Source organism: Acanthaster planci, linkage group LG17, assembly GCF_054643075.1.
Source record: "Acanthaster planci isolate LZ-2023a linkage group LG17, COTS_SCS, whole genome shotgun sequence".
Taxonomy (NCBI): Eukaryota; Metazoa; Echinodermata; class Asteroidea; order Valvatida; family Acanthasteridae; genus Acanthaster; species Acanthaster planci.
Window position 1 is genome coordinate 1,518,368 of NC_141793.1, and position 25,239 is coordinate 1,543,606.

Genomic DNA, 25,239 nt, shown 5'->3' on the forward strand with positions numbered 1-25,239 from the left:
AGCCAACGTAAGCCTTCATTGCTTTAACCATTCTCCTTCCTCCATGCTCTAATCCACAACTGTTCATGATTCGGTCCTCCATTGTAACACCTCACCTGAGCGAATGCCACATTTTTTTTCCCTTTTCTGGCACAGAAAGGAAGGGCTTCGATTATGAAATGGCTATTGAACAAAAGCATCTCTTCAAGCCAGCTACTCAGGAACAACTGATAAATGTTTGACATGTTTTTCCAAACATAAAACAACCACAAAAGTTCAGCCAACTCATTCCAACTCTTCAGAAGTTCTGCAAAGCCTAGGCATGCATGTCCCCCTACAAGTAGTATTTCACCCTCGGGCGATCATAACAAATCTTTTTTTCTCTTTCCCAGTGGCAACAATAAAAAGGTGTTCTGCTTTGCAGTAAATCCATGAATTGAATCTTTTACAATAAGAAATATTGCTGGCACCTGGGCAAAGCGCACACCTGCCTTGATGTGAAAAAGGAGAGCGTACATACATGTACGTGCGCAACAGAAGAAAATCAGTTCCAGAAGGCTAGCCTTTTGAAGACTGGTAAAGTTGCTCAAAGGTATACTTAAAAATGAAGCACAGCAAACAGTTTATCTAGGATCCTTCTGTCTTTGAAATTAAAAGGTGTCAATTCAAACAAATCAGTCATGCAAAGTTCTCAGCTCATGCCCAGGAAGAGTTGGGTACAACCTCAAGCAAACTGAAAGTGAGGATCGTGTGCTTTTGGATGTGTTTCTGGAAACTTTGTTCGAGAGATTACCACTGCTACTAAATTTATGAGCAGTTGACCCAAAAAAAGCCCTCAGTTCCTGATCAAAAGGATAGATTGATGCAACACTAGAATGAGTCATTTCCTAAATGACAAAATCTAAAAACAAAACATCTCAAAAACAACAAGAGCAATCACAAACTTGACGAGTGCTGGCATCCCCTCTTGAAGAAAAGAACGAGGACCAGAATTCCCAAACAGATCGCTGTTGCCAGAAAAAAAGTCTTCTTGTTGGTGAATTGTTACAAGAAAGTGATCAGGCAGAATTTCTGGCTCCATCAAAAGCTGCGGCTGGTGATCCTTGTAAATCCAAACATGGTGCGTAACAATCAACTTCTCACTTCAGATCAGCTCCTCCACAAGGGATCCAAAAATCAAGAGTTACCACCCCAAAGTGCTGCCCCCACAACTCTGCTGGGTCTACCCTGGTCAATGGAGGTGAACTTGATACACAAACCCCCAGGGGGACGATGGCCATTACCTGCCAATCAGCTGTCAGATTAAAAGGTAAAGTTCTCCTGGAGAAACAACAGTGGACAATGTAATCCTTTATGGCTCTCTCCCAACGCCCTTCTAATGGCCACGGTCACTTCACACAATGATGTTGTTGTTTGGTCTGGCACACTGGACAATTAAAGGATTACCCTTGATGGGCAGGGTACCAACCATGCTGTGCACAAAATAAAGGTTAGGACAGGCATCTATCAATGTACTTAGTACAACACACGTGGACCCAATTCACATCAAAACAGCACAGACACCACAGGGACTGCGGCAAACAAAGACCCTTCATTGTGGCACTGAACAGCCACATTGGGCCCCTGCATATGACTCAACAACAAAGAAAGTGTACATGTACTCCTTGGCAAAATCCAGGCCCTGTTTTCCATGCTCAACCCCCGGGGTGCACAGCATTAAAGGTCTCAACCTGCAGGCACGTACATGTACACTCTATCAACATACCTAGAACAAAGACACCCTGGCATAGCTATACATGGTCATGTTACTGCTGCAGAAGTTTGGGGGGGATCTCTTTTATCCCCCCCTCCACTGGAAAATTATCATTTTCTGGTGTTTTTTTTTCCCTCAGGATAGAGTAAAGGAATTGTCTCAATAGCCCCAGGGTGGTTCCCGGCTGTCCATTCAGAATTGTTTGTAGATGGGAAAGTGTGAAGTGATGATGGGGCACAGTTGCTGCCTGAAAAGAAAAAAAAACTGTTTCTCCCTTATGCTTCAAGCTTCCCTTTTCTTCAAAGAAATGGACATGTTACATGTTCATGTAAGCCTGTATGTATTTTGTTCCAACACTTAAAAATGTTTGATGAAGTACATGTAAGCTACAAAAAATAACTATACTTCATGCACATGTACTTTAAATATAAAGATTCTGGTCCCTTCGATTTGCTTGATTGACAGCTGAGCTGACAGATTCATGAGCAAAATTAAGCAAGTTGCCTCTTGGAATTTATAAAACAAATGGGGCTTGTGGCCATTAATTTTCAGCCATGTCGGTAGAGAACAAAACTTTTGGAGCTGATGGCCAAGAAGTAGACTCCCTTCCGGACCAAGAAGAATGAAATTAAGTCACTTCCTTTTCCAATTATTCTCCCAACACTCGGCCATGTTTTCGTCCTGAACACGCAACTTTTTGTCATGAGTAACAAATCCCATGCACACATGTACATGTATGTGACACAGAAGTTACACAGTGGACAAAGCCTGGATGAAATACATGAACTGTGCACAGGGCAAGATCTTTAATGACCACCCACAGTTTTGAAAGATGGGCACGAGGAATTAGCATCAATTAAGGCTTCATCCAATAGTAAACTGCACCATAATCTTACAGGGCACCGGTTTTTCTTTGTTCTTTTTGCAGAATGTCTGTAGAACTGACATCAGACCTGATTTCACAAGCAGGACTTCTGATGCACAAGTTACATCTGCCTTTTTTCCCCTGGCACTGCAGAATATTTCCCATAAATCCACTCGTGCGCTCTCATTAAATATTCATGATACATGTAAAGGAACAGTCCAAAAAAAAATTGCCAGACCATATGACACCTACCGGGACATGTAAACTTGCCTTCACAACGCAAGTGACCCATAACATGTGCAATGGGTAACAATTACGGGAGTTGCGTTACAGTGAATACATAAATGTTCCCTTTCTAGTCCTACTACACGCAAACACATGAGTATACAGGTACAGTGTATATGACTTGGTTCCACTCTGAACGCATGCACTCAACATGACAGAAAAATTAAGAGCCCCTGGCAAACAGCTAGTTCTGTGTTAGCTCATCCCTTTCACCCCCTGAGGACCTGGCTTGAAGAGCCTGCTCCAGGCCCTGATAATCCCAGAGAAAGTCTCCCCTTACAGAAGGGCTGTAATGTATACTGCTCTGTCTCTCCCTTGTGGACGGGGGACATTGTTTCCGAGGTGATTTCATTTCCAGATGTGGAGGCGATAGCTATTACCAGCTCGCTTATATCTTGTGATGGAAAAAAATTAATTCCTTTCAGGTTGGTACTGAAAACCATGTCTCTCATTTCCCTGAAAAAATTAGATGTTATTAATGATCTTTGTTGGAATGGGAAATTCTCTGCAAAATCCTTATCACTGTATTAACTCCTAACTCTAACTGTAACCGTGACTACTGGTAGATAATTTGTAGATAATTTACAACGAAACACTATAAAGCTAACCCATTTATTTTTTTCACATTCCAAAATATATTACCAAAGGCAGCAATGCTGTGTGCAGTGCGGTATTCAATATAATAGCACAGTATTAGTTTCCCACTTTTTTTCCCCGGACTATGTGTGTCTGGCAAAGAGAAACTTCCCAAAGATCAAGTTCCCTTGACGCTACTTTTGTGAGGGCATTCCTCAAAGACCAGTATACCCCGACTGAAAGCCCAACTCAAGAATTATTGCTGTATTGAATTTCTTGACTCAACTTCCCACAAAAACTGAAACCACCCCCCAGCGAATTTCTCCCTGGATTACGCTCACTGTTACTTTTGTTCCGGACAAAAGGCGTCGGCGCCCACTTAAGGGTAATTTCAACTTTCTGCGGGGGAGGGAATGTAGATAAAAACGCCACTGATCACGAGGGCATTTAGCACTTGGAGTTGGGCTGGGATAAACCCATTTCTTTCCAAAAACCGAATTCCAAAAATATCCCGCAAGCGTATTTTATTAGCCAACAGAAATACACTGAAATGTATACATATCAGCTGATAAGCTGTGAAGCAATAGATGCTGAACATGTGCTTGGTCCGGGATCATGTCTGCCCACAGAAAGGAAGAGCACTGCATCATGTTGCAACCGCTGGCATGTTTTGGGACCCAGATTCCTGGTTCCCATCGATCATATCTCCACGTTGCAAAATCCCCGAAGTATTTCGAAGGAAAACACAAATTATGTGGGTTTTGTAAAATTAGAACCAAGCGTCACGGTGTGAAATTTGCAGTCAACCTTTTAGGATGAAATTCCATAACTCAAAAAACCTCCCAGTTCCTGTTTTTGGAAAATCTGCACAAGATGGATGGTCCCCTTGGGAACGACGATACTTTAAAGTAAAGTACAGTCCCAGGGTGCCATACATGTACTTTGGATCTACTTCAGTAATCAGTCTATGCCAAGGTCATTTGCTCATGACCAAGCGAGGGAAACTACAAAATGAGTGGTCTTCTTGAAGTATGCTAAAAAAAAAAGATCTCAAGGAACTCTGGAGGGCTGCAACAATGAAACTGATTTAAGCTCTCTCAGAAATCGTTCACTAGACTGTTTAGTTACACATGCCTGCAATGCCAAGACAACTATATCTAGCCAGAAGCAACCTAAGACGTAAGATTGTCCTCTGAATGCATTCAAGTGGACAAGATGGCAGTGTAGCATGAGCAGTCTCCTATCTGCACTATCTTTCCAACTTCTGCAGTACTTGCCAACTTCCCAACGTACACGTAATCCCTTAAGCCTGGTCTTCAAAGAAAAGAAGTTGCTTGAACAAGGAGCATGTTGTTGCTTCAGTGTGTCAAAGACTGGAGGTTTGATGTTTTACTCCGCCCAAAGCACTAATTCTTGAGACTTGACCTCTGCAATTAATCTGTCAAAATGTGGAATTTTGAGGGAGTAAACCTCCTCAGGCTATTTGGTCAGGGAGTGACCCGAACCACCATAAAGGACGAAGCCCAAATGACCCAAAACCAAAGGCAATTTCATACCTCTACCAACCTGATACAAACCACAAAGAAAAAACGTCTTGGCCCAACTCACAAAATACGGTATCAACTATTATGGTAGATTAATCCTCATCTCTTGGCAATTGCTGGTCAAAATCTTCCCGATTGCTCCAAAATCTTGCACTGTACAGAAAACCAATGGCACTGTCTTTGTCATTTATTTGTTCGGTGGCATCATGTCTAGATGTAAAAACAACAGTGGCTGGGCTCTACCTTCCTTCATCCTCAAGAGAATCTTGAGGGTCAAAGTTTTCCTCATAGAGCTGATTCGCTTTGGATTCATCATAGTTCATCACCTGGATCCTCCCCTCAAGGCAAGAAAATGCGATGTCATCCCACTCTTTGCAGTGGCGGTAATGTGGTTAGTTCTGGGTCCCAACCAAACCGAACTAATTCTAAAATTAGTAGCATCGCTGTATCCTGCTCCAAGTCAAGAGGAAAGTCCACCACACTAAACATGGTGCCGAATCAGCTTTTATTAACGGTGCATACTCTAATCTTTAATTTAATAAAAAACAAAACACAAAGTGACTTTCAACTTAAGGCAGAATTCCTGTCTCTCAATAGATGGGTTAGCGCGGATCTCCATTGCTTGTAGTGAAAAAAGTTTTTATTTTTGCAGCTTGGAAGCCATTTAGATACTTGAATGTCCATTTTTTCCCCATAAATACGGGGGGATAGAATGAAGACTGAAAAGGGAAACACTAAAGCTCAGCCATTTGTAGGAGGCTTGTGGCCTAGTGGTTAGGGGTTTGTAACTTCTGATCACAGGATCAGGGGTTCGAATCCAGCTGGTGGCAGCATGTTGTGATCTTGGGTAAGTCACTTTACCTCAAGTGCCTCTCTCCACCCAGGAGTGAATGGGTACCTGTGAGGGCAGACACGGTTATGTTTAGCCGTTTGCGACCAAATGGCAGCTCTGGGCTCGTATACTCCCCAGGGAGCTGAGATGGTTTCAGGAATGTTCAGAATTATGATGTGTGAGCCCAATGTGCAGGGGTAATAATGGCGCTGTGAAACGTTGTGGAAAGCACATTACAAATGTTGTAATTATTATTATCCATGGGCACAGAAAGGATAAATTTGATGGAATTTTCATCAAATGCAAATGGTCATCAAAATAAAACAAAACTGGCTCGTCTCGGAGCAACTCATGCAGTGCATCATACTGCACGCTAGATCAACTCTGCCTCACCATCAGATGGTGTTGATTTTTCAAATTCCTTTTGATGTGTGAGAGATCAAAGGCAAAGGTAAACAGTGTTTGGTCAGGATGTGAAAGCCAGACTCATGGAATGATGCCAATGAAAGATCCACGTGTTTGGAAACAAAGCTGCTGCACAGTATGATGGAAGTGGCCAACATTCCACGCCATCCGAAAATGCTCTAGGATTGCTGAAGTACATGTATGACAAAGAAGGTCAAAGGTCCCAGATGCCGGTATTTAACTGCAACATTATCACAGTGTCAAGCCTATGAAAGGAGGGAAACTGGTGATGAAGATGTGACCTTTCTACTCAGGTTCACGTGTGGGAAAATAGAAACCAACACATCTGACCGCAAAATCAGTCTAGACAGGGATTTCCCCTCAACCTACCCCCCTCTCGACTTGCTCAAATCATCTGGGTTTCATGAGTTCCCCTTCTTTTTCTACTACACACCTTCCCAAACTCTGACCTTCTGAATGACCTCTCACTTGTACAGTAACTTAGCATCTGCCACAGCAGTACAGCCATTTTATACAGGTCTATACAAATACAGCATACTGGTATGTACTTTCTTATCGGGATGGGATTGACCAATGATAAAAACAGCTGAAAAAGGCATAAACAGGATTAGGAAGCTGAACTGTGAAAATCTCCTGTACTTTTGTACACTGCCAGAGAGGAAAAAAAGCTGAAATCCCAAACAAAAAAAACTGAAGTCAGCGGAAAAGCTGAGAAATCTCACCCCTCCTTATATTGTCTGTCTTCCCTCCCCAAATAGTTTTGCTCCACCCCCTTCCTGTCATGTCCTCCTTGGGTACTTTTTTCCATGTGATGCTTGGGGTTTCAGCCAAACATTTCCATGCACAGTAACTTGCATGAATTTGTGCGTTTTGCGGTTTGTGGCAGCCAAAAAAACAGACAAAACTGTGGAGCACAAACATGTTCCCCGTTTATCACGTGGTTGACAATTCTTTGAAAAGTACTCGCACATTTCCAGCAAAGGAAACCTGAAACACATCCTGTCTGCACCTCAACATTTTAATTGTCATTGTCTACGTAGGGTCACTTGCAGTAGCTGACCACAAGAGGGCTCACTTGCTCTTCTCACTGCCCCCTTTGCAAAAGCCAGATGGCTCCACGGCATACCGCCCTCTGCTGACATCACTTTAAGATGACTAAGCTTGAAGCCCCCCTGTGTGCAGAGGTGTTAGGTCCTAGGGGGTGTTGATTCATAAAACAAATATTGCTCCTTTTTCGTAGAAACCTTGCCATTCAAACATTCGACAGAAATCAGTCCATTTAATCTTGATGATTCATGTAATGGGGTTTGCCCTCATTTCACACCGCAGCCCTAAACAATTTCCTGCAAAACAAATACTGTACTTGTTCACATTTGCTTTTTTTTTTCACAAAAATCCACGTTATTGAACTTCTGGAAATTGAAAAGACCACATGCATAGACATTTTCACTGAACAACAAACTCAGCATTCAGCACTGATTAGCAAGAATGAAAAATGAATCAAGCTTTTCATTTTGAAGAGAATCAATTAGTCTTGTTTGCAAAAATTCACTTTCTCTTCAGCCAAGAGTTTTTGCATGCACCGTAACTCATTCAAACAGAGATAGCAATACAAAAAGCTTCAAAGATGAGCCATCATCTTGCCCCTGGACACACGACAGTGGCCTTGTTGAGCACTTTAGTCATGTTCTGGGATGTTTGATAAGCTTGGAGCTGGGTTGCTTCTGATTTGTGCCCTGCCGGGCTCTGATTGGGCGCTCCACAGGGTGACCGAGATTAATTGAGAGACTGACTAGGATGAATGAATTGACGGCTGGAAATTTTACAGACTGGTCATTTGCATAAAAGTACTTATTCATATCGATTTGTTATAACCAGTCACATCTTCAGCATCATCAGCATTTTCAAATCACCATCATTATCATCGATGCTATAAACATGATCGTTCTTAGTGCCATTTTCCACCTTGTTATTGAAGTAATAATCTTTTATCAATAAATAATCACTATCGGTACATCGTCAACACCACCTGTAAACACGCTATCAATTCATGAGAGGTCTTCGGCTCTTAAAGATGCAGTTCTTGCATCTTAAGACACAGCTGGGAAAATTCTCCATGATGTACATGTACTTGTATGCCACTTGAATTAATCTTTTCTGCAAGCCAAACAAGGTCGCATGTCACTGTTCAATCAACAGAAAAGCCAACAAGTCAGAGGGCCTGAAGTTTCGATCCTCGTCAGATCTTTCCCAAAGACGTTTCGATCCAAGCAGATTCTTTCTCCAAGAAGATTGTGCTAGGATTGGCCCTCTAATTTTGTTGATTTGCATATTTCCGTTCGCTGTACAACCGTCAGCGAATTGTTTACAACAGTTTCTGTAATACAGAAATGAATGTTACGAGGCCCGAGTGCTCCGTCACATGAAACAAACAAATCACGGTAACTTCCTTGCGATAGTATTTATAGAGTATTTGCTTTCAGATTCGAAGGAACATCCAGGTTTTTTTTATCTTCTTTGTTTGTTTCTTTTGGTGACACTTCTTCATGATATTTCACCATCCAAAACTTACCTCACAAATTAAAGCGGCAACATGATTTGGCTAAGGCTGGCTATCACACACATCTATGGGGAGCAGCCGCAGCGGCAGCCCCTAGCCGGGGATTCCACAGAGGCCCTGTGTCTTTCCTTGCCATGGCTAAAGGTTTCAGACATGGCCATGCATACCGGCCTCCCTGAATCCAAATTTCAACCGGAATCTTGGTAGTCATAACAGTGACAAGTGAACAGAACATCTTCTGTTGGCCCTGTTGAATCCTGCTAGATTTTGCAGACAACACAGATTTAAACAGGCCAACACGACCTGAATCTGATTGAAGATAAATTTGTGAGATCAAAGGTCCATTCACTGCATGAAGCAGATCGACTGTGCATGTACAGAATGGTACATTATGGTACATCGGTGATGAACACCAAACACTGCAACCCACAGCGCAGAAATAAGTGAGAGACTTTCTTGGGTTTTTCTAGGTCGCTCCCAGCAGAGAGTCGCTCTGGCTCTGTTCATACCTCTGCTCATACCTACCTCCCAGTGTGGGATCCCAGGTGATTGATTATATAATCCTAGAGGGGTTTTAGCCAGGGTCCAGTCCAGCTCTGCTCAGGGCAGTTTCGGAATCCTTCCTTATCTTCATGGATCTCCTTTTTTACTCTTTATTAACAAGGGAAAATTGATTGATCTAGGAAATACAATGTTTTAAGTGTAGATACACAGGCATACACCTACAGGAGAGTCATAATTTTGAGACCTTTTCTTGTGGTTATATGAGCTGTGGTTATATGATCATGGATTCCGCCACAAACTTGAAAGGGTCTTGCGGACAGGGGTGGACAGATTTTTGGAGAAAAGTCTGTTCCATATTCAGGAGAATTTTGTTTCAGAAGGCAAGAGCAAATTGTGTATAAGTCTCTGTTTAGAAAATATGGAACAAGTCATGTTGACTTTGGAGTGTTCTATCATAGACTCACATGTCAACCAATCAAACATAATTGTAAATGTAAATTTCCCAATATAACTACAGTGTACACATAAGAAACAAAAAAAAATGCCTCAATACAATACCCTGTTACAATACCAGAATCACTACCATGTTCAAAACATTTGATATTCTCAAACTGGCAAGAGAAAAAATATAGAGCCTGGTTATTCAACAATTAACAGATCTCCGACTCAAAATGGAAAGTATCTTTACAAGAAGGAACATGGCATTAGTCATTGGTCACAAAATGTCATAAAATGAAGGCCGCTAAATATCACAGCAATATGGTATTGGTGATTTGCAGCTTAATTCCCCGGAGACCATAATGGTGCAATCCTGCTAAATACCAACCTAGTTTTAGCTTTCCTAATCAGTGCATTGGGGACAGCTCAGGAGAGATATAAATAAACCACACAGAAAGGATAAAAAATCTGTCTCAAGGCCACCGGGCATGCTGATACTCAGGTTATGGTGTGTCATGATAGAGCGTACCCCTACAAAAACAGTGCTGTAGGGGTACTGGGCATGACACTTAAGGGTTTGCTTTGTTTGGGAGGTCACGTACACCACTTTCTCAATGACACCAGAAAAGAAGTTGGTGAAGTGACACAACATTGCTTGGCACCAGACTTTCCCTTTATTGATTCAGAAAAATCAGGGTTTCGGTGTGAAGCTGAGGAACGACTGAGAACTTATGTCAAACCTTATGAACCTATACAAGGAGTATGAATATTGTACACGTACACATGTCACAGTCAGGACTGTACCTGTAGATGTCTGTGTTTTGATGCAAATTAATCAAATCCAAAGAACTGGTATTTTGTGTGACTGGAAGATGGTCCCTGATGCAGGCAGAATCATCTGTCTGGGTCAAATGGTCACATGACCAGACTCTTACACAGAGACACTAAATGGAATGTGCCAGGTTGTCAAAAGGTCAAGTGTGGAGGTGGATGTCTAGTTCCCAGTCTCCCTGGAGCCCAGCACCTGTGGGGCAGCATATGCCAAGACTGGTACTTCAGATTCTTACCAAATGGGCGCGTTCTCAATATAAAACAAAATTCCCACCATAAATAAAATTCATGGAAAGACTACAAGCGTACATCACCAAATGTCCACGAAAAAAGGGATCATTTTTACTTTTCGGGGAAATCTAACAACTTGATCGAACGGCAAATTTAATGGAGTGGGTGTGGTCAGTTCTAACCTATGCCACTTCCAGCTTCACAGGAAAACAAGCCACAATGACCGTGGGCCTGTTTGTTTCGCACAGATCCAAGTCTTGATCACAGATCTGTTGTTGGTTCACTGTCGTCACAAGAACCCGCTTCATGGATGGAACCAACCAGCATTGGGACCACTAATCCAGATGTTTTGTGCAAAACCAGCAGGCCCCGTATGCTGTCAGATACACGTATTTTCTGACACGTTTAAGTACAAAGAACACATGACGGTACAAAAATACTTCCATCACATACCCGGAAAGGACATTCCTTTGTTTTCGTGCATTTAAGAAAACTCAGTGAAAATACAAATTTTTCTTGGACTTGAAACACCATTCCCAGCTGGATTTCTGTAAAAGATTTCCTTGACTGTTCCGCTTGCATTTATGATGGATGACCCCTACCCCAATATGCCTCTAAACTTCTTCCTCAGAGAAGGGGAACCGTCCCACAGACGTGAGTGGGTGAGTCCACAGAACGTGTTCCCTTCCTGCATCCTGTGCACATCTTTTGTTCACAAGCCCACACGAGGTGCCAGTATGTAAGGTCAGCACATTTGTGTTAATAAAAATGTATCTGCTGTCAATTCATACAGCATGACATGTTATGTATGCTTTAACCCTAACCCCCCAAGGGTTGCTGGTCCTAACCTTCCCCATTCACACAAACTTAAACATCCATATGGGACTTTGTGCACAGAGGCTGTTGGACTTTGTTTTTCTGAGGTATACCAAACCCAATGCAAAAGCCAGCTGTTATGGGCTTACCAGGCCTATCCCCACCAGAATTAAACACTTTACTACTGTTTAATTCTGTGTGGTTGGGGAAGGTTAGGGTTAAAAATTAAACAAGTGTTTATTTAACCCTAGCCATCCTCAATTTTTTCACTTACTGATGCTCACTTACTGAAACTTTCACTCACTGAAGCAACTGACAATAAATGTATTCTCTAATGCTCCCAATATAGTGACGACACATTGTTATAATTCCTACGCCCACTCTTCCTTCAAGTCCTGCCCACCATCCTTCTGCATTTACCACCTTCAATCTACAACCTAACAGAGTCTATGCACCCCTGCAGTGCTCATTCTAGACCCCATGGACTTCAGACTCTCTGTTCACTCATCCACTACTGAGTGATCAGAGACTGTGTTTACTTGAACCAGATTTGTCATCATGGGACTTGACCCATTCCGTTTTTTTTTTTTCATGTCTACTGGGACATCCTGTAACCAGATGGACTAATGCAGGTTTAAGGTTTGGTCGTTTGGTAGTATCGCGTGGCACTGACCTTTGCTGTCGTCATGCTCAAAGACGTCACAATTATGCAGAGGTCGTGCATCACCAACAATTCTCCACACGACAATGTCATCAGTGATTAATTTCAAGTTAAGGATGAATCTTTCTAAGCAGCCATTGGGACACTGATAAATACCAAATCCAAGGAAACAGACGTTGTTCTCGCTGAAAAAACATTTCCTCATATTGATAAAACACAACAGCAATGGAGAGACAAGGAGGAAACGTCAACTACGACACAGACGTCAAAAGCACACACTCTCAAGTGTAAGCACTACTGAAAAAGACCCACATTCACACCAATAAACAGCACTTGAGATTAAGACTTCAGGTTCCAAACAGCACTTGAGATTAAGACTTCAGGTTCCAAACAGCACTTGAGATTAAGGCTTCAGGTTCCAATCTTCTGCTTTTTAAGTTACAAGATTTCGTCATCAAGACCATTTCTTGGAACTCACAAATCAGGACAGGTTTCAAACAGAAGAGAAATGACTTCTGCATGTGATTGTGAGAATTCTACAATTGTTTGGCCTTATTAACTCATGTTCAGTTTACTTCTTGTGCAGTATATACCGGAGACCTTGGGCATACAGGAAGCCTGAAAGAAAGGAACCCACCCGAACGTCCGCCTGTTCGCAATCTCGTGGCTCAGGAAATGAGTAAAGGTACCGTAGAAAAAAAAGCCACCAAAAATATTGGGTAGAGACACCGCACGCACATTAAGAATGGAACAATTGATGTAATCCAGTACTTCATGTAAAAAGGTCATCAGTAACAGAATAAATACAGGAAATGATTATGGACAAAAATTGAATCAGTTTTTGGTTAGATTGGAGGCTATCGACCCTCCACTTCGGTGAAGACAATAGGAGATCACCAAATGAAGGCAAGGATATGTACACTGAATTAGTTGAGAGTGAAGCTGGCAGAACAAGTACCGGTACGTGTAACTCTACATCTCCTTTGGATTTTGGAGGTTTGCTGTAAATGTTTTTTTGTGTGTGTGTTTTTTTTTTAATTTTCGAATTAAAATGACAAACATTAATTACGACTGACCAGGTCCATGTACCGGTACATGCACATGTACATGTGATCATCCGATCCATGACCCAAAAGCAGTCCACTCTAGCTGGTCCCAATTGCACTAGGCTCCGTCTGGGAATAGTTTCCTGGCACCGGTGCCCCACCTTTCCGATAAGTGGCAGGTCTATTATGATGCATGGATGGTTCCCACTGACCCACGCACTGTAATACAATAAGGGTGTTTCCAAGCTTAACTGGATTAAACTACACTGTACACTGGCATTATGTTCACAAAGGCATCCCTGATCCAGACATACCTGTACAAAAGTATTGTAAACTTGTTCAATGCGTCGAGCACTGGTAGTTAACAGTCCGAGAAGCACACATGTACGGTACATGTACTGGTATTGTAACCGTCCAACATTTCAAGTTATCTTCAAGCAAACTTGAATTCTTTATTCTGATTGGTTGATCCATGGCAAGCAAACGATGTGATTATGACTGTACAGCAGGGTTCATACCATGTCAGACCCCGTGTAACTAATGGCCTTTTCGCAGTAGGCAAATCTCGAGGATGACGCTGGGTTGAAGCAGGGTTGAAAACTGGCGGCGATTCACACTTGAAAGTTTTCAACCCTGCGTCAACCCCGAGATTGACTTCAACCCGGGATAGGGATGAACTCCACCCTTCTCCAGACCTGGGTTGAGATTTTCAACCCGGGTTGAAAACTGTTTGTGCTCATTTCCAGGTTGAACTCACCCCAATAAGCCCAATTCACATGAAACAAGCGTGTAACATAGTCAAAGGTACCGGTAGTGCATTTGCGTGCGAGATAAATGCGTTATCATCCTCTCCCGATCCCCTGTGCGCCGCACTCATGCGATAGTGTTGCATAACAGTACAAATCAATTTGATTTGGACACGAACACATCTTTGAGACTACAATGTTCATAGCACAGCATTCCAAACTTCACTCTCAGTCTCAACCTGTGGGAACCAGAATACTGGTAGCAGTACACACAAACTGACACAAACTTTAAAGTTAGAAGTTGTGACGGGTCACTTTTTTCCAACCCATTAGCACATGTCACTTTATCCAAACACGGAAAAAAAAACCAGTTAGAAAATTTAAAACACAAACTGAAAGCAAATATGCATTTATGCCACCATGTAGAACGTATATTTTGTAAATTTCTGTGCAGCACAGGCCCCTATGTGTTTATGACCAGAGTGAGCCCTTGTGTGCCATATTATTTACAATACATGTACAACAAGGAAAAGATTGATTTCATTATTTGAGCCCTATTAAACAGATCATAAATGTATATACAGCAACAGCCATTACCAAATCTTTCCATTTTTTGGTAAAATGCCAATGCTATTTTAGTTCTGATCTGGAAGCTTTCCTAAAATAGAAATTCCCTTGCTGGCATTCCAAATCCTGACGGTGGTTCTGCTGCTTGGTAACCATTTTTCTGACCTCCTGCGCAAAACAACAGGGCACGTTCTCGGCACTGACTGCACCCCAAAACTACAGCCAAGTCTGTGCCTTTAAACTCTGTATGACTCATCTAAACCTGTTGTTATAAATCTACATCATCCTCCAAAAAATCAGGGGTTACAGTTCTCACAATTCAGAGGGCAGTTCGACTCTTTCAGACTAAGGGTTGTAGAGCTTACAACCAAGGGCTTAAAACTGCTTATAATCATGGCTGTAGTGCTTATAATCATGGTTGTACATGTAGTGCTTAAAACTAGGGCTGTAGTGCTTGAAATCAAGCGTTGTAGCACTTGCAACGCACGACTTGTGAGACTAAGTAATAAGGGTTTTAGTGCTTGGACCAAGGGTTGTAAAACTAACGAACACCACTGCGAGATAGATAAACGTGATGGAAGCCTGAAAACCCTATTCAAAAATGGTGAAGCACCTTTATTTAATTGGAAGATTCCAACATCCTTCATGGCAATATAAACAACAAAAACGTTGAAGGGTGCACATACATGTAAATGTAAACGCGCTCTAACCTCTAAAGGCAACACAACCATGGCCAGTAATATCAACAGCAAAAGCGCTAAGCCCGTTTTAAAATAAACACCCCACACACTGCACTGCCTGGTTTCTATTTCTCTTTCACAAGGACAGTGTCTTATGAAATACAGGGATATGTGTGCACATGTACATGTACCAGTACTTATGCAGAGAATGAGCCAGCTCGTTACAAAGAGCAGTCAGTCATGTTACCCTTTCTTAACGTACAGCCGAACATGTACGTGTTGTTTACAGTGTGCGACCTACCCAGAGAATGATACAAAATAGAAATTAAGGAGGGTATAGGGCCTACAATGAATGCAGTCTCGTCTGTACACAATTTTGCAAACAGTATCATGGTGGATGCGTACGGTAAACAGTACATTTGAAAGCAAAGAGCAAAGAGAATTTTTTCATGTAATGCAACCACTGCCTACCACTGTACCAGTAGTAGGCGCTATCTTTAATATCGTTCCTGTTTACTGTTTCATTTTATGTTTCAAACCTTGCACCACTGTGGACTATCTTCAAAGAACACCCCCCCCTAACAAAAAGGTCAATCAGATAAAAAAACACTGATTTTTTTTCTGAGAACAGAATCCCCCCTCAAGATTCCAACAGAAAATTAAAAAAAAAATCTGAATTCCTCCGGCATGCACCTTGGACTTTTTAACCCAAAAAAAAAGGAAATTGCAATCTAAACAAGACTCGTTACAGCGTTTGCAATTTTCAATGGCATGAGCGTGAAGTGAAAAACAAGGAAATCAGCTGATCCCAAGAAGACTTGCACGCCTGATTCCTGCAAATTTCCTGAAAATTAATGTCCCACAACAGTTCCACTGAAAAAAAAAAGCTGAATTAATTACCAAGCCGTGGTCCTAATTGCCTAACCCTGACCCACAATGGTTCCACTTCAAAACAACACCACCACAACTCTCAGTTGTTGGGTTTCCCCTTGAATGTACACCAGTACCTGTCAGTTACCCAAAACATGACCATAAATACACCCCTCCATGTAACATACATGTAGCACCAGCTGGTACCTTGTGTAGCAGTGGCAGACATCCCTGTATGTATTAATAATTCAGTATGTATGTAGCAAAAATAATTCAGTGGGGTATCTAAACACAAGTTTGGCCTTGGCACCGATGACGCTGAAAAACCAGAGTACACCCTATTCAGACAATCGTTCTTATACATACATGTACGTACATGTATACATGTACGTACATTAAATAACATGTATGGACGCAGACAGGCTATGTAACGTGCACTCATTTCCTTCTACCAAACAAACATGAAAAACACTTTACAAAAAATTGGAAATGACGGTCAAAAAGGAAACTTTTGAATAGGAAATTCAGACATTTGTGAGATGATGGTCATCCGCAGAACCTTTTGCAAAGACTCAACTACCGTATGGATCAACGAAATAGATCCATTCACTGCATTCACAGGACAAGAGGCCTACTGGCAAATACTTGGGCTTGTATTCAAATTGGAATGCTCACTGGAATTCCCATCAATTCTTCTATTCTACCCAGAGCTATTCTTCACCATTTGTCAAAATTATTTCCCTTGACCTTCGACCCAGCCCAGTTTCAAGATCAGTTCCTGACCAGCGATCCAGGTAAACACAGCCACAAATTGACATGTTTCAAAGGTCAATTTTTTAAACCCTGAAATACACTGAGGAGTACCAGTAAGTCGTCAACTTGGAAGTGATATTCAATTCCTTGATCAAAAGCGGGCGCCTTGATCAAAGGCTAATTCACCCCTCGCATATGGCCTCACACCAAAATAGTTACCAGTCCCTCAATGAAAACAAGCCTCTTGAAACACACACACTCAGGGTCAACTGACAGTCAAGATATTCTTCAATCCAAGCTGCATTTACAAAGAAGGAAAAAAAAAAAACCAACATCTCCCCCAAATTAATATGCATCAATCCATCAGAGAGGTCTGAATCCTCTGCATCGAAATTGCAGAATAATCTTTTTTGCAGATGTACAAGGAAGATCGCTATGAGTCACTTGGTATACATGCACGGCTGGATTATCTAGTAATGGGAGAGCTACGTATCGTACTGCTGATGAAAAAAAAAGGGGGGGGACGACGATTAACAATGACGGGGAAGAAATTGAGACCCGAGCAAAATAGACCTTGGAATTATGGAGATGAATTTGAGTTTCCTTGGGCAGTAATTGTACACTGGGGGGGGGGGCAACTACATGTAGTGGTATTCTGGTGAAGTGAACAATTGAAAATCATCGGTGGTGGGGAAATGGCTAACATGTGCATGTATAATACCATATGGTTTTTGAAGGATTTCAGTCACTTCTTGTTTTCAGCATTTTTCACTGATTTGCTCGATGGTGCGCAGCTGAACTGTTTTTGTCATTTCTGCACTTGAGCCGCAAGATCCCGACTGAGAAATGATTTTCTATGTCTGGTGTTTGCATGCACCGGTAATACAACATGTACCAGAAACTGATGGTCTACAATGTAGTCACCACAGTTACTGGTACGTGTAGTCAAAAATCAGGCTAATGGTTCTGCAATCAATCAAACATGAGGAGAAAAAATTCCTCACCGAAGGCAATGAACCATCTCCTTCCAATCCAAGAGCAGATGCTAGTATCCCAGCTGTCAGATCATTTCTTCGGACATCCTCACATCAGGCGTATTCTCAAGACGGGGCTTTTGCAACTTTAGAGAGATCGGCGCGTGCCGACTCGGCAAAATCCATTTTGTAGACACTTGACTGGCATGCTTCGCACATAGCTACTCCTCTCTAAAGATTCGGCAATTATTCATATTTGGGGACTTGGTATATCTTGGGTCAGTGTACTTTGCAGGAAATTCTATTATCATAATTGTTAAATGTACTGGCAATGGGCCAGCAAGCATATGTCAGCCTAGGTATTTCAAAGTCTATTGGTATATCAATTACACTGGTAGAATTTAAGGCAGAGGATGTTAGTTTTGCATGGGTGTGGTCCTTGTGCAGGGGTGGAGTAAATGGGGGTGTGGTGAGGTGGAGACAGGGATGGGTTGGGGCGGGACGGGGGTCTGGTTGAATGGAGTAGAGATGGGTGGAGCTGAGGGTTTGAATGGGGTCATGGTGGGATGTGAGGGTACTATACGACAGGGGTGAGGTGGTAGGGTGAGACAGAAAAGGAAGAGGTCTGGGGATGTGGTGAGGTGGAGACAGGGATGGGGTGGGGTGAGACGGGGGTCTGGTTGAATGGAGTAGAGATGGGTGGAGCTGAGGGTTTGAATGGGGTCATGGTGGGATGTGAGGGTACTATACGACAGGGGTGAGGTGGTAGGGTGGGACAGGTCTGGGGGTGTGGTGAGGTGGAGACAGGGATGGGTTGGGGCGGGACGGGTGTTATGGTAGCTCAGATGAGGTCTGTGAAGCAGGAAATCCAATGGTCAGAAATTCAACTACAGAGGGCTCAAAGCTCAAAGGGATTCCTTCAGTTCAATGAACTTGAAGTTGAAGAAAATGCCTTTCGTCATACCGGCACATGTACTTCCCAACCACGATTCACACGCACAAGCTTTAGAACAAAACTGAAATGGTCATGTAAGCCCATTGAGATTGTCAACATTGTTTTCACACACACTGCCTTTTCCATATCACATTTTTCATCATATCACAGGAGAATGAATGGATCTGTGAGATATTTTAAATACCACTTTTCTCATCTGAATAAGAAAAAAAAAGAAGTGGAAATGCTTTCGGCTAAAGGCCATCTTCTAAATCGTTAAAAATGTACATGTACAGTACAGTGTAATACTGAAACCTTTCACACAGTAGTGATAAATTTGCTGGTCTTGTTTGAGACCTTTCAGAGCTGCTGCTTGTCTGCACAACCACTGGTAATTTATAGCTTGCTGTCACATTCTAGGACAGTAAGATTCCAAGCTGTAAATTCTGAGGCAGATCTGATTACGTATGTTTGGGGGGGGGGGCAGAAGGATACTGTTCCGGTAGAAGTGAAGATGTCACTGCCTGAGTATGCAGCAGAATACCAAGCTGTCAGCTGTGCCCTCCAGAACTCCAGCCAATGGGGCTTCTGGAAGGTATTCTTGGACCCCCCTCCCACCAGGGGTCGTTGTTTACATACTTGCGGTATAAATGAAGCCTGACAAGACTGAACAAAAAGGAGGGAAGAGATGCAACAGAAAAATCCCCTTCCAGACAAGAGTCGCTGGGTGTAGAGAAGATATCGAGTTCAGTGGAAGAAGGCTAGGTGAAGAATTTAGTTCTCGAACAAGAGGCTTTCGGGATGACAAGTGCACTGACCAGCCCGAGACATACTGGTACTAGGACATGCACTATCCAAAAACTGTTTGCAGGTTATCATGCTTTCAAAACAACAGACATGTTTTGATTATGACAAGGGATGATAAATGAAGGAATAATAAACAAAAGACAACAAGTTAGTAAACAATGCCACCAATTAATTTATACGGTGCGGGATAGATGTACATGTACCAGTCCATTTCAAGTACCGTTACAATGGCCTCCTCCATGACGATTCCCTAATTCTTCTGGGATTTTCACTGAAAGTCAGGCATTATCTCAAGCTCTAACTACATGTACATGAAGCTTGTTTTGACTTGGCTTAGCAATTCTTCCAAAAACCATTTTTAGAAGCAGCAATTTCCTTTCTCAGCACAATGCCCAATATTCTGGCAACTTCCTCATGTTCCTTTCTATCACACTTTGGGTTAATGCAGGTCTTGCATTCCTAACGCAGTCCAGGAGCTGTTAATCCCTTTCTTTTGCTCTGCATAAACTCAACCGAGCACCTCCCGTAATTTCTAAACCAAATTAACCGATGGCTTGCTGCATTGCTTTGACAATGCAATACATGAATACTGAGTCACAGACAGGGCTCTGCCAAATTTCTCTTTCTCTTTCCTTATTCCATTTTTCCAGACAGCAAGGCCTGAATGCAATGGAAATGATTCCTCTTTTTGAAGTTCACAAACACCCTTGCATTGAGTGGGCATGGAATTTCACGGTCCGACAATTACTGCAATAAACTGTTGGGTTTTGCAAACCCTGTTATCGTGAATGCAAGGCTAGACACAAAATGACATTTTGATAAGAGGTCAGGGGCATACAGGTACAGTAAATGTGCACACATTCATATCTCGATAACTTTTACAATTGATTCCCTGCCGAAATACAGGCCTACTTGTTTATGTAGCAGTGTACATATACGTACAGGGAAAAATCTGTGTACAGTACATGCACTTAGGAAAAAATAAACCTGAAGATATGTGAACAGAACTCCACACCTTGCCTCAGAACTTCAACTGAGGCTAGTTACACAGATCCCCTTGTGTAATGTCGGGTAAACAGAAAACTGTCCCAACAAATCATGGAGTTCATGACACTTGGTAGAGTTACCCGTAAATCACATACATGCAGGTTTCACAGAAATCTCTAGGCAATTCCACTGACACCTTACTACAGAGTTACATATTTCGGCTTCTAAAGGAAGTGCGAAGTTCCGGTACCTGGCACTACCAAATAGCATACCATGGCTATTGGCTAACATCTACACTGTATGTGCGTGGATATGTACATGTACACCAGTTCATGGACAAATATTGCAAACAGAGAAAACGGCGCTCTTTTTCCCAAGGGTGTTTTATGTCACATACTTCCTCTTACTGAACCCAACGTGTCTATTTGGCTCAAGTTTATTATGAATCATAGTTATTTTTGCCAATCTACGGCTCCTATCACAACTCATGTGACAATGACAGGACGGACCCTGTCCGACAGTCCAAATCCAACCATTTCAAGGGCATATTTTTTGTTCTAATTCACTGATAAGCCACAGTGACAAAGTATTAGTAAGTAATATGTTCCATGCTCGGTGTACAGTCTGTACACTACCTGTCGGACTAGATCTGATTTGATATTTACAATGCGTTGCATTTCTATGGCTTTGAAGAGAATGTAAGCCCTAAACCAGAGAATATTTTCTGCCTCGTACAAGCCACAACCTTCAGTCACTCACACGCACAGACAGACCTTGAAAAAAAAAAATGATCAGTACCTCTAGTGTTTGCATTGTACATTTGTTCAAGAGTGGGTTGATTGTGTGGTTTCTGTCACACTTCCTGTCAGCATGGCTTCCCCCAAATTTGACCTTGTACATCTCCACAACCTCCATCAATGTTCCTACGATGATCGATGATCGCCAGGACACAGAAAAGCACATGTGGTGGCCCTACCCGTTAATCAAAGGCCGCTTGGATATACTGTTCAAACTTGATTCAGTTTCGGGGTACAATGCCAAAATGGCCAACCGTTTGTAATTAAACAGGACAAAAGTTTCAGAAAAGGCACTTCAACATTTCTAGTAACTACATCTCACCAGAGCTAGACATCGTAGTTCAGATGTTAAGAAAAATCCAGTGAGGCTGAACTTTTGCAGGTGTTCAAAATAAACTTGTAAACTGAAGCAGAGGGCGAACCCTGTCAAATGCCATGGCCTACTGTTATCGCCTCCACCAGCATGCCCTGGGGAATTCTTCAACTTCTCACTTTTAACACAAAGGTACTAGATTCCAAAGAGCATGGCTGGTATCACATTACCTCTATGGCTGGAATTCAAATTCCCCTGGATACAGCATTCAGTGTATTTTGAAAATGTGTCTAGTGTTGAGAAAACATCAGAAAGCTTTCATGTTCTCATAATGGACTTACTTTTTTAATGACAAAACAAAAATGGTCTAATTTCCTGATAGACAAATCCTAGTCTGTAACTATTGTAATTGTAAGAAATGTAAACTTTTGTCTAGAGCCGGACATAAATGTCTGAAGTTAACCACATGTACTCGGACAGTACATAGAGCATATTTATGATACACACTACCATAGAATCCTACAGAAGGGAGACACATTTTTTTCAGTTATTCCACCCCCCAAAAGAACAGTCTCCATGTACAGGTACTGAATAATAAATCCTCTAATCAGAGATAAATTCCTTTCTGACAATTTTTTTTCCTTGCTGCATTCACTGCCGAAATCCATCAACAGTTTGGGGCGAGAAAAGGGCAATAACACGCAGGCTGGGAAGTTTTGTGGGTGCTGTGACCAGAGGATCTGTGCTGCAACCAATCACCTTGATGATTTGACCTACATGTGCATGTAACCCGAAGGTTACACCAATTTTTACTTCTAACATATGACACTGTCACAGTTGGGAGGGAAGACTTGAAAAAATGGGAGGGGGGAGGAGGCAGGAGGGGAAACAATTGATGGACTTACCAGAATTCGCTGGAAGCGATCCTCCAACTCGGCTTGCGGTGGAATCGGCATCTTGGTCTTATTAACCATGGGATAGCTGTGCCGACGCTGTAGCTTCCCCGTGCTCTGATCGTTTCCCATCCTGGCAGCCTTCTAACCCCCTATTTCTCCAGGCCTTCACCCGGAAGCACTAATAATCCTCAGTGTCAATGCCGGAAAAACCCGTTAATCCTCCCCTCAACGCACGATAAGCCAAGAGGGTAATCTCTTTCGATAATCGGATTAATTCTGTAGTTTTCTCGGACCTGATGTGTTCGTGTAATGTGGGCCTTCCTCCCACAAAATTTGCAGGCTTTTTTCAACTCTGAAGTTCGACGTAATTGAGGCAGCGTCCCACAGTGTCAATAGCCCATGTAAGCAGGTTGATTCCGTAATCTTCCGGCGGGGATATAGCAATCTCAGCAGATAAATTGTTTGCTTCCTAACGGATGTTTTCCCGTCTACTCCTGTTGACGATCTCCTACTCTGCTGAGCCTAGGGTGAGCCTGAGAGAGAAACCAGGCAACAGTTAACATGCGCAGAAAAATTTCATTGTTCAACTCAGAGGTGAATTGAGGTGTAGGGCAGGGGGCCATCATGCTTCAGGCTTATAATCTGCATTTTTATGCCTATCCAGTCCCACCAACAGTGAAGGTACATAAACAACAGTCTTTGGCACTCTCAACACTGTCTATAACAGTGTGAGTAAATTTGTGAGGCAAAAGAAATGTCTGGTCCCACATCTTAATTTGTACACATTCTCTCCATAGTCACGCCACCAGGCTATGTACATAGTCATCCTATCAAAAAGTTGGACTCATGAGGATTTATAATACAATATTATAAATACGGTACATACATGAACATTGAACTCATCAGTAGGCCTATCGCTTACTCTGGTACAAAAGGGAATTAACAAGTTGGCAAAGTTCAGCCTATTTTGTACAGATTATTTCCAATGTATTAATCTGGTTTCTTTTTGATACAACTGTTTTAACAAACTAACGATAGCTGGCCTTTTTGGAGCAACCTTGCCAGTTCGTTGTTCTTCCCTACATAATGACAGTAGTGTAGTGTACTTTTTAAAACAATGTTGCTGAAGATCAACACTCGGTATCAACATTTTACAAGCACTCGCATCCATATCGAGAGGAATTTTTATGGATCCAAAGTACAAAAATACAATTTACATTCAGCTTGCTGTTCATGATGTGTCCACTTCAAACATGTTCAACGACTCCATTTAAAGCCAATTTGGCGAAGCCAAGTGTGAAATTACCAAATGAATTTGATGATGACATTCAGGTTCTCTAAACATACTGGTATAGAGTGGTAAGCACCGCTGGGTGCATCAGGTTAACACACTTTTTCATCCATGTCATTACATCAACTACTCAGAAAGCAGAGTGGGAAGGTTACTTTTTGAAAGTCCTGAGGACGATAATCAACATTTGGAAAAGTTCCACATACGGACAACACTAATTTTCCTTCAAATATTTATAACAGCCATCAGAAAGTGATAACATGTCCTAAACTGTGAAATTTAGCTACGAACATTCTGAAGCATTTACTCAGAAAAAGTGCGTTTGTTTTCCCAGACAATCCTCAAAGGTGTGTGCACAGGGGCATCAAGTGTAGTCCGAATATGGAACTCTTTCCCAACATTTGAGTTAATTGTAAATACATACTCGTTGACTTCCGGGGAAAAAAGAGAAAGATTACAGAATATATATCACGGTCTAAATCTAGTCCTAATGACAATGTCAATTAATCTACACCACCTAGATACTTGCACTGGCAGTGGTTGCTATTTTCAACACTTTACCATCTGACCATCAGCAAATAAGTGTTTACGGTGTCATTAAACACTAAACAAACTACAACCAAAGTCCTCTCGTCCCTCGATGTGTTATACCGGTCAGCGCTTCGGTGTGACGTGACCGAGTCTTCGTCGATTAGATGGGCGGGTGCTGCCACGCCGCGGCACGTTCAGCCAGTGCGCGCACGTCATGGTGACTCTCACACGGGTTTCAAAGTTGACATTTTTATCGAAAAGAAACTTACCTTTTCTGACCGTGATAATCCATGATAGCGATACTGAGTTAAATCCAAGGACTACCGTCCACCACTGGCTAGGAATTGTGAGTAACATTTCATTTAAAGGGTCTAAAAATGCCAACAAAATTTGGGGACAAACTTGCCACACGAAAGTGAGTGCGACAATACCCGGGAAGCGAGCTGTCACCGCACCGTTGGTGTCATACGATTTGATGTGCTGATCTAGCGATATGCGTATGCATTGTGCATACCGGAAGTACATTCGGACATGGGCCGGATCGCTGTCGGTGGTCTGTAGAGAGCCCTCAAGCGATGTCTTTGCGAAACGTTTTCAAGCCGAAAACAACTCGTTCGCACATTTTTTACGAGAAAAATCTAAATTGCTGATGGATATGAGTACATTTTACTGTGCTGTTATCAAAGTATCTTAAAATCATCAGTTACGTGGAAAATATCTGAAATGAATGAATGAAAGGAGGGAGT

At 42.2% G+C, this 25,239-nt stretch overlaps 1 protein-coding gene across 1 annotated transcript in view; it reads right to left on the reverse strand.

The window, feature by feature from the left end:
* LOC110974625 (formin-like protein 2) overlaps nt 1-24,981 on the reverse strand; it is a 60,437-nt gene extending 35,456 nt beyond the window's left edge. The window contains exons 1-2 of the mRNA XM_087148095.1: nt 24,763-24,981; nt 22,681-23,204 (exon numbers count right to left, since the gene is read on the reverse strand). Coding sequence (XP_087004221.1) covers nt 22,681-22,800 — 120 coding nt within the window. The 5' untranslated portion in view covers nt 22,801-23,204; nt 24,763-24,981. The remainder of the gene's footprint in view (nt 1-22,680; nt 23,205-24,762) is intronic.
* Between the last annotated feature and the right edge of the window lie 258 nt (nt 24,982-25,239).